The 10,629-nt window shown below is 47.1% G+C and overlaps 1 protein-coding gene across 3 annotated transcripts; it reads right to left on the bottom strand.

Annotated features, from left to right (window-relative positions):
- Positions 1 to 2,534: 2,534 nt before the first annotated feature.
- LOC310659226 (ovocleidin-17-like) lies at positions 2,535 to 10,281 on the bottom strand. 3 transcript variants are annotated; one of them, XM_083402475.1, is made up of 6 exons: positions 9,899 to 10,281; positions 9,432 to 9,558; positions 8,431 to 8,510; positions 4,362 to 4,496; positions 3,935 to 4,046; positions 2,535 to 3,441 (listed from the first exon to the last, which is right to left on the bottom strand). In XM_083402475.1, the coding sequence occupies exons 2-6, from the start codon at positions 9,550 to 9,552 to the stop codon at positions 3,359 to 3,361; spliced, it is 531 nt and encodes a 176-aa protein (XP_083258601.1). In that variant the 5' UTR covers positions 9,553 to 9,558; positions 9,899 to 10,281; the 3' UTR covers positions 2,535 to 3,358. The 3 variants fall into 3 exon arrangements, with proteins under 3 accessions (XP_083258601.1, XP_083258602.1, XP_083258600.1); XM_083402476.1 differs by lacking the exon at positions 9,899 to 10,281 and adding an exon at positions 9,722 to 9,851; XM_083402474.1 differs by lacking the exon at positions 9,899 to 10,281 and having other exon boundaries at positions 9,432 to 9,650.
- Positions 10,282 to 10,629: the final 348 nt, after the last annotated feature.

Genomic DNA, 10,629 nt, shown 5'->3' with positions numbered 1-10,629 from the left:
AACATGAATGTGAGCATGGAGCTGGGAGGCCCAAATGTACAGTAGCCCCCTCAGGTAGGGATGGGGTGGCCCTCTCCATTTTGGTTCTTCTCCGATTCACATTTTTCAATTCTTAAATTCACTTCTCTGCATGTCTGCAGCCAGCTCTCTCTCTCTCTCTCTCTCTCTCTCTCTCTCTCTCTCTCTCTCTCTCTCTCTCATATCCTCGCCTGCCCTGTGGAACACCCTCCCATCAAATGTCAACGAAATAAACAACGACAGCAAACCAAGCTTTATGAGGAATGGTTGAAGGAGCTGGGTATGTTTAGCATGGAAAAGAGGAGACTGAGAGATGATAGCTATCTTCCAATATCTAAAGAGCAGTGCCTATTCCCATGGCACTGTTAGATTTCTGTTCCTGCGCCCCTGTGCAGTTTTTGGAGTCACAAGACTCTGCTGACATTCCAGACTGTTGGAAGTCTCACGGGAGACGGATGTTGATGTTACTGGTTTCCTGTTTCTTTGTTTCAGTTGTTCACTGACTCTCACAGAGAGCAGATGCATATTTTTTTCTGTCCTGAGTAGGTAGAAATAAACGCAGTGATGTAGCACATATTTTTATCTCTCCTTCTGCTGCTGTTTGGATACTCTGCGTAATGGGAGCGTGCCTGAAGCCTCATTAAAGGCTTAGGTTGTTAATCACCATCGGAGCAGAGGTTGATGGAGTCCAAAGATATGACGTGGAGCAGAGCCATTTCAGCTCGGTCGCAACGGAAGCTTTGACAGGCACTACTGGCTTCCCAAATACAGTTCTGATTTGGGGGAGACTTGAAGGGGAGACTACCTGAGATGCTTCCATGAGTATCATAGCTTATAGAAGAGTAGATTGCCCTCAAGGCCAACGTGTTGAAGGCCCTAACCAGCACTTTGAAATGGGTGCACAAATGACAGAGAAGCCACTGAGCCTGATGCAATATAGAAGTATTTATTTCTGAAGCATATTTGTAGAGGCATGTACATATTTAAAACGTAATGCTTCCCCATCAGAATGACAAAAAGGTCAGGGATCTGCAGTGAAGGAGTTTTCTTCTGCTCATTGTCCAGTAGATCCAGTGTTAGGTGTGGAGCAGGTAAGCCTATGGGACAATTGGGAGCTGAAAGTGAGCTCCAAAGAATCCTTTGCAAGCAGGACTTGGGGACAGCAAGCACTCCTTGAATTGGTTGCATTACAGATTTCCCCCCATAGATTTCCCTTCCGAATTGATGGGCAATAATAAAAATAATAAATTTTACTTATACCCCGTCCTCCCCAGCCAAGACAGCTAACAGCCAATAATAAAAACAAGTTGATTGAAATACAACTTAAAAACAAGATTAAAATACAATTCAAACATTAAAACATTAAAATGCAGCCTCATCACAGGAGGAGAAAGGAAAAAAGAAAGGGGGGGGGGAGGGAATCAAATAGATTCTAAGCCAAAGGCCAGGCCTTCTAAGCCAAAAGCCAGGCCTGCGGAAAGAAATCAGATCCCACAGGGCCCTGGTCTCATGAGACAGAGTGTTCCACCAGGCTGGAGCCAGTGCTGAAAAGGCCCTGGCTCTGGTTGAGGCTAATTTATCTTCCTTAGGGCCCGTGACCTCTAGGGTGTTGCTATTTATGGACCTTGAGGCTCTCTGTGGGGAATACCAGGAGAGGCGGTCCCGTAGGTACGAGGGTCCAAGGCCGTGAAGGGCATTAAAGGTCAAAACCAGTACCTTAAATCTGACCCCGTATTCCACCGGGAGCCAGTGCAGCTGGAAAAGCACTGGGTGAATATGTTCCCATGGCAGAGACCCCATGAGGAGCCTCGCTGCAGCATTCTGCACCTGCTGGAGTTTCTGGGACAGCTTCAAGGGCAGCCCCGCCTAGAGCGAATTACAGTAGTCAAGCCTGGAAGTGACTGTTGCATGGATCACTGTGGCCAGATCGGGGTGGGAAAGGTAAGGGACCAACTGCTTGATGCGGCGAAGGTGGAAAAATGTCGCCTTGGCTGTTGTTGTAACTTGCGCCTCCATGGAAAGGGAGGCGTCAAGGATTACACCCAAACTCTTAACAGAAGGCAATGGTACTAATGGGCCCCCCGCAAGAGAAGGGAGTTGGTCCCTCATCCCCATGCCATCCTACCCAGCCAGAGGACCTCTGTCTTTGAAGGATTTAGTTTCAATCCGCTCCCAAAAAAACCATCCAGCCACAGCTTCCAAGCATCTGGTCAATGTGTCCAGGGCCGAGTTGGTATGGCCATCCATCAGCAGATAGAGCATATTGGTGACAAGCCAGCCCAAAGTTCCAGACAATCTGGGCAAGGGGGTGCATAAAGATGTTAAAAAGCATCGGGGAGAGAATTGCGCCCTGCGGCACTCCACACACCAAGGAGTGGTGCGACCACATTTCCCTCCCAAGTGCCACCCTATGTCCCCGACCAGAGATAAAAGAGCACAGCCATCTACGGGCTATGCCCTGTATCCCTAAGTCGGTGAGGCGGTGGTCTGGAAGATCATGATCAACCATGTCAGAGGCCCTCCTCTTTACCACTGATCAGTGCTAAGAGGAAGCCCCATTGGGAACATCCAACTGCTGCCTTGCTCTCATCTAATCAGTGCTGGACCAAAGCCCCTTTGGAGACACCCTTTCAGCAACAAGGAGCTGGTTTGCGCTGAGAGCACAGCTGCAAGGGGGCTGGCTGCAAGTGCCACTTTGTCTTTTTGCAGGTGTGGTTTGAATTCAAGCCGCACCTGCAAACAGTCATTTCTCCTCTGCAGAGGGCATGCTTTCATTAATCGACTTTCAAGTCTACACCCTTCCCAGGGCTCTAGAAGGCACTGCCATAAAAGTGCATTGGTTCTTTGCAAACTAAAAGAGACCAGTTGAATGTCCTAAGTGGCTTTCAATCTGAATCAGGATATTGGAGACATGTGAGTTGGGAGGGGCAGTAATGAAGGGAAGTAATTGACTCTTGTTTGAGGGGCATGTGTTTAAATTCACAATGGGCTGAGGCATCTATTAGGGATGGGGGGACTGTTGTCCTCCTGATGTTGGTGGACTCCCACTCATCGTGGCCAGTTGTCTAGGATGATGCTAGTGGTGCTCAAGGAACATCTGAAAGGCCATAAAGGTTCTTCATCCTGGGCTCCCAGAGAAGGGGGCTCTTGCTACTTGCAGGATCCAATTAGATCTATTGCAGGCTACTGTGAGAGCAGGACGCTGGAATAGATGGGACACTGGAATGGGGCAGCAGGGGACCTCTGACGTTGTCATATTCTGAAAAAGGCGCAGGTAGAAAGACAGTGTTGGATGGAAGCCTCTGAGATTTGATGGGGTCAGCCAGGGAGAGTGAAGAGGTCAGGGGGATCCGTAATTTGGCCTATGTGTGCAAACATAGGACTCTACATTCTTGCAGCTCTCTGCTCTAAATTTCTCAAAACCTGGAAAAACACAGGGAAATGGTCTTAGGTGAGTCAACATCAGATACCAGGAGCTCCTTGGCATGCTGCTGCTGCTGGGACCCCAACACCCTCAAAACACATGTACCCCCACCCCACGGTGGCTACAGGGAATGTCCTTTCTTCTGCTCCCATTCAAAAGAAACCAAGCCACTCATCCAATACTAAATTGGCCAAGGCGGGTGGTGGGATCTATGGGGAGGACCTTGAGTGGAAAGCAAAAGTGTATTAGGATGGTGTTCCCTGTCAGTCTGAGCCCCTTTGGGAAGGCTAGATTCTTGTAAGGAAGCTTGGGAATATTTCTATCCAACAGATGAAAGGGCACCAAAGGAAGTCCTTCACTAACGACCTCTTGGCCAAAGAGCAGGCAAGGAGCACATCTCATACCCTCAGTAGAAATTTAGAAAATACTGCAACCCACATTGCATTGAGCATGGCAGCTCCAAAGTACCAGCCCTGAGAGCGGACTCCTTACCGTCCCGACGAAACAAGGAGGCACAGGAGTTGTGGCCATGTTGATTAGGTTCTCCCTCAGCCCATGGTAAGAACTCGGCAGCAGAGCCATCTGCCCACTCCCAATTTCCATCCTGCAGGGACAAGAGAGTTGGTATGCTCTTTAGAAAGAACAGATCACAAGGAGACACTTCCAAGGACACAACATGCTCCTTGATGATTCTACCCAAACGAACCACAGACGACATTATTTGCGTTGCAGGACATCAGCCAGGAGCCCACCATGACTGTTTTGGCCTCAAGTACGTTGAGTCCAGAGAACCTTCTCATAACATTTCGAGGACATCAGCTGGGGAAGCCCCATAGAAGAATCTTCCCACTGAATTCATTTACTATCAGCTCCAACAGTGCTGATGAAGGAGGAGGAAGAGAAGGCCTTGGAGACTCACCCTATCCTCGTCTGACAATCCAATCCAGACACTTAGGTCCCACGATCTTTTAAGGACTTTAGCCAATAAGTCCAGTTCTGTTGCTTCACGGATAGAGACAAGCTCAGAAGTCGGGTCAAATACACGGCAGGCTCTCTGAGAGGTGGAAAAAAGAATGAGTTTTATGCAACTACACTTACCTTTGAATTCTCCTCAAAGTCAGGCTCAAGGTTGAATAGTGCAGTCACAATACGTGGAAATCCAGCTCCGGACATGTGACTGCTTGAAATGCAAGCTTTGTTCGGCCAACTGAGATCCAGCATGGTGCAATATCCCCATTTGTGTCTCGCTCAGTTTCTTCATTGTCTGATTTTTAATTAGATTCTCCACTTTCAGTTTGTGATTTTGTTTATAAAAAGAAAAGTTCTCGGGAGAACTGAGCAGCATTTGAGTGTACGTTGCCACAGTATAAAAACATTTGTTTGCAATTTCACCTCATATACTGCAGCTTTGGGTGTTATTTTCTTTTGAATTTTTTAGTGCTTTATTGAAATTAAAAAGAAACAGCAAACAAAAAATTTATCCAGAAAAAAGAGACAATAGTTGTAATTGTTACCTCATATAACAATAAATTCTTCTTATATCTATGTCAATTTCTCATTACCTCATCCTGTATCTACAACTTAATTTACTCCAGTTTAGTTGGAATTTTTTCACCTTTCCAATTCATAGCGATCAACATTCTTGCAACTACCGCGGCATACAAGAATAATAAACCTTGCTTTCTAAGGTATGTCTGGACAAAATATTCCCAAGCTAATGTTTTTTTAAATAAAGGAAATCTTAAACATCTTTTTGAGCTCATTATAGATTACCTCCCCAAATTCCTCTGTTTTCTTACAGTTCCACCATATATGTAGTATTGTACCTTCCGCTTCCCCACATCTCCACCATTTACTTGAGGTGTTTTTATACATTTTAGATAGTTTTGATGGCATAAGAACAGTGGAATTGCATCTTCATAAAATTTTCTTTCAAAGCGTAACATGCAGTGAACTTCATATCTAACATCTATAGGGATATTGTGACCAAAATCTTGAGCTCATTTTATACCAGTATACTGCAGCTTTGGGTGTTATTTTCAATAATACACTTTATCTACAATTTTCTCTAATACAGTGGCGCCAACTGGGGGGTGGCAAGCCAAGAGCCCCACAAATCAAGGAAGTGGCCAGGCCCCATCAAAATTCTGTGGTGTCTGTGCGTGCATGCCTCCTAATGTGCTTACCTCACTCGCATACACTGCATGTTGTGTGCAAAACACGTCAGCGTGCTGCATGGCATGCATGCATGACATTGTCGTGAATTCTCTGCGGCGCTTTAGCAGAAATGCTCAGAGTTCCAGGTTCTTCAGTGCAGTATATTTATTGTGAGCTATATATACAAATGGTCACGGGTGGCGCTGTGGGTTAAACCACAGAGCCTGGGGCTTGCCGATCAGAAGGTCGGCGGTTCAAATCCCTGCGATGGGGTGAGCTCCCGTTGCTCGGTCCCTGCTCCTGCCAACCTAGCAGTTCTAAAGTACATCAAAGTGCAAGTAGATAAATAGGTAGCGCTCCGGCGGGAAGGTAAACAACGTTTCCGTGCGCTGCTCTGGTTTGCCAGAAGCGGCTTAGTCATGCTGGCCACATGACCCAGAAGCTGTACACCGGCTCTCTCAGCCAATAAAGCGAGATGAGCACTGCAACCCCAGAGTCGGCCGCGACTGGACCTAATGGTCAGGTTTCCCTTTCCCTTTCCCTTTCCCTTTTATATATACAAATATCTACAGACTTTAATACACAGGCAGTTCATAAAGTGAAACAGAGTACCTGGCTGCAGGTATTAAGACAAACAGAAAGACCTCTAACACTCTCTCTCTCTCTGACCACAGTCCTCTACACCACCACCCTTACTGCTGGACAGGTTTCCCTTTTAAACCAATGACAGCCAATCAACTGACAGCACATTACTGCTGAGTCTTTCTGACCCAGCACCTCCATAGAAAGTATTGCAGACTGATTGCATCAGCCAGTTGGCATCAGCTAGCAAACTCAAGCCTGCAGACTTACTATCTCACACAACATTCTGTGAATCCCGACAGACATTAGGAACCTACCTGCATGGCATCACCATGGTGCACAGCCCTGGCCCCCTCAATCACGGGGGCAAGCTGGTACACTTTCTCTTATACAGCGGTACCTCGGGTTACATACACTTCAGGTTACAGACTCCGCTAACCCAGAAATATTACCTCGGGTTAAGAACTTTGCTTCAGGATGAGAACAGAAATCGTGCTCCGGTGGTGCAGCAGCAGCAGGAAGCCCCATTAGCTAAAGTTTTGCTCCAGGTTAAGGACAGTTTCAGGTTAAGAACGGACCTCCGGAACAAATTAAGTACTTAACCCGAGGTACCACTGTATATTTGTTCACTGTATGTTTGTTCAACGTATTTTGGGGGAGAACGAAATTTCAAATGATACCTCTGTTATTTCAGGACATGCTAAATGGAGCGGCTCTCATTCAAATGTGCTTCAAAGGCAAATTCCCCCCATCATGCCCATCTAATGAATTTCATGTGCAGTTTTAAGGCTGCCAGATCCAGCATGCAGCATGCTTGGGCCATGTCCGGTGGCGTAGTGGTCATTTTATGTTTGTGCAGAAGCTGGACACAACAGCCAACCTGTCCCCAAGGAGAGCTAAAAGCCTTGCCTTGAGAGAATGAAAAAGTGCATGTAGCTGTGTTGATCTGTTAATATATTCCTTCCCCGAAGGAGGAACAGTACAGGGTAGAATGCCTAATCTATTGGGATCCACTTGGCTTATTGGGACATAGTAGGAGAATGCCAGAAAATTGCCCTCCCATAGCAGAGGCATCTCTGTGGTGGGTGTGGGCTGCCCCAGCTGTCACCTCTGAGGGGGGTGACAAAATGCCAGGCAGCGCTCAGCACGGGGGCCTGTAGTGCGCCTGAGCTATGCGTCTCTCCTGGGAGTGACGTGGTGGCTTGGGTGTCCACAGGCTCTGCGCTGCCCCAAACGGTCCGCCCACCACCTGCCCACCAGCTGTAGGGTGGCTGAATGGGAGGAGACAGGCAGGCTCCTTGGAGGCTCAGCTGAGAGTCCTGCCCCAGCTAGCCTTGTCCCACGGGCAGCTGGCTCTGCTGCTGTATCTCTGCAGGCTTGAGTTCAGAGCAGTGCAAGCAGACTAGCTGTGTGCATCAGATAGCATCCCTCAGGGTGCTGACAGTGCTGTTATTTTCCTGGTGGGCTTCAGTGACCCCCACAACATACATTTCAAGCACCTTTAGTAAACATTCAGAGCATGTAGGTTATACCCAAGAACTGTGGGGACTGTAGCCCTGCGGACAGCAACCTACAGTTCCCAGGATTCTTAGGGGAAGTTCATGTTCTTCAAATGTGTGTTCAGTGGGTGTTGGGGATCTTGCTCACTTTGTCTCTAAGGTATGGTGGGTTCTCCAAGTTGTTCCTGATAAAATGATGTTGCTTATGAACCTACCTGTCCCTGGAGGCTCACTTGAAAGCAGAACATGTTGGAGCCTTCATCAAACCTGAGTAAGTACTCCAACCTTTGGGGCCAACGGGTCTTTTCTGGGATGATGAGCCCACCATCTCAAGCCATCTTAAAGAAGGCCTGCCTACTTCCAGCCTATGAACAGCGTATCTATCCAATCACTATCCCACACAACCTGCATCTTTCCAGGATTGAGTTTCAGCCTGGTGGCCCTCATCCAGCCCCCTATTGGTTCCAGGCAATGGCCCTGAGCTTCCTCAGCCTCATCTGAGAAGAACGATAAACTGATGAACTGAGCTGGTTGCCCAAGGCCTACTGGTTGCCCAAGGCCAGATGCTTCAGATGCCTAAATGACATCTCATCAGCTCTTGAGATGCAAAAGATGGCCTCCTGGGATAAAAATCATGGCCATGGGATTGAGATTCATAACAGGTCTTCTGCAGAGACTCTCAAGCATATCTTGTGTTTTGTGCCCTTGCTCTTTCTGGACCCACTCAAAGCACCTAGAGGCCCCTCTTACCATTGCCTCATGCCATGTTAGCCGGTTGGAAAAGACACGATAGCAGCTTTCCATTTCTCTTTTCCAGCCCCAGATGCAGCCTTGAGGTAACAGAAAGAGAGAACATTAGCATTCAACATGGTCATGTCAGCACATGAAACAGTGGAAATAAAATATTTTTGGGGTGTCATAAAAGCCAAAGGGAAATTGAACGTCCTCCAAGATGCCCTCCATTTTCTTGGTGTCCAATATGACATATATTTTCATTGTATTAAATTATTTACCTGACAATTTTCCAGCCAAGGAAAGCTAATGAGAATAACAGCAATAGATAATCTTATTTCAACCAATAATAAAAATACCTAGGAAATAAATACTACCAAACCCAGAATGATTCTGAAAAGTGTAGCTGGTCACTGCAGCTATACTGAGGGTGCGGGTTCCAAAGGTGTGGAGCCACCTTAGAAAAGACCTACTGACAGATGAAGATGGTGGACAGACCAGTATCCATCTGGAACGTCCGTGTGCAAGGAAGAGGATACAGGCACAAACAAGTCCACAGATTTCATAGGTCCATCCCATTCAGGGGCCTGAAGGTTAAAGTCAGCATGTTGAAATGCACTGGGAGACATTAAAACTGGTATGATCTAAGTGCTATTCAAGCTGCGTGCTGTAAACAGAACAGGATTCTGTCATTTTGAACCAAACAGTCTACAGGGCCAGACCCACACACGACACATCACAGTAGTCTAGCCTGGACCACGACCAGCACATGGATCACAGTGGCTAAAACTCACCTCTTCAGAAAGGGATACAACTATTTTACCCTAGGAAAAGGATGAAATACAATACGCATCATCCAAGACAGGCTGGAATTGCTGGATCTGATAATTTAACCAAAATGGCACACGAGAGGTTGGGCAAAAATGCCAATGGATCTGCACTTGGTTTTCTAATGCTGCCAGAAGCTTCTCTTTGTCTAAGGAGACATCAACCACCTCCAAGATGAAGTGATACCTTACCAGTGGGACCGTAGAGGTTGTCTGCTTTTTTTATTTTCATTGCGAAGCCAAAGGAGAAGTGCCATATCAGAACAAGGCAGATGCAAAGGAGGCTGGGCCTGGGGACAGAGGAAGGCTGCATCTGCTTCTGGAGACAGAAAACACAAAAGACACAATTGCTAGGCTGAGTTTCCTGCATCCATCGCTCAGAAGGCGAGGCCTTGTCTTTCTTTCTAACAGAAAGAACACTCATTATCTCACCCAGATAGAATAAAGTAAAGGTAAACAGAAAAAAGTAAGGACTTACAAACCCTCAAGATCAAATAATTTCACTTTATAGATTTATCAACTCTTTTATTTGTTGGGGAGCTGGTCCCTGAGACGCAAAGGTACCCCATTGTTCGTGCGCTGCTCACTTTGGAGATATAGCTGCCATTCAAAAGCCAGCATGGAGAGTCAAGGAGATCAGAAGGGGGGAGATAACTCACCTGGTTTTTCAGCTTCTCTCTCTCTCTGAGCTGCTGATTCTTCCTTATTCAAGTGTTCCAGTTGAGCTACGCCTGGGTGGGAAGCTGGTGTTTATGTGCCATTTATAGTCTGATAGGTAGGCAATGGCATGTGGTGAGAGACACTTGGCAGCACAAGGGAAGCCTAATGGTTCAACGCAAACATAGACCGAGATCTTTTGCATCAGAACACAGAAGTACAGAAAGATCTCTTTCACCTGAAAGCCACTGTGGATTGAAAAATATCCAACTTCTATGAAGTGGAAATTAGCAAAGAGGAGGAGAGTCATGTTAGGCGAGGAGAAAGTATGAAGCTAGGAAGAGTGCTGCTGGATCTGCCCACCCGTTTTGCAAAATGTGGTCACTGCTTCTTCTCTCCACATCGCCGCTTTGTTGTTGTTGAGTTGTTTAGTCGTGTCCGACTCTTCGTGACCCCCTGGACCAGAGCATGCCAGGCCCTCCTGTCTTCCAATGCCCCCCGCAGTTTGGTCAGACTCATGCTGCTAGCTTCGAGAACACTGTCCCACCATCTCGTCCTCTGTCGTCCCCTTCTCCTTGTGCCCTCCATCTTTCCCAGCATCAGGGTCTTTTCCAGGGAGTCTTCTCTTCTCATGAGGTGGCCAAAGTCGTGGAGCCTCAGCTTCAGGATCTGTCCTTCCTGTGAGCACTCAGGGCTGATTTCCTTCAGAATGGATAGGTTTGATCTTCTTGCA

The sequence above is a fragment of the Podarcis tiliguerta genome, assembly GCF_965153285.1.
Source record: "Podarcis tiliguerta genome assembly, chromosome: 10".
NCBI lineage: Eukaryota > Metazoa > Chordata > Lepidosauria > Squamata > Lacertidae > Podarcis > Podarcis tiliguerta.
Note: the sequence above shows the minus strand (reverse complement) of the source record. Positions and strands in the feature narration are given on the sequence as shown.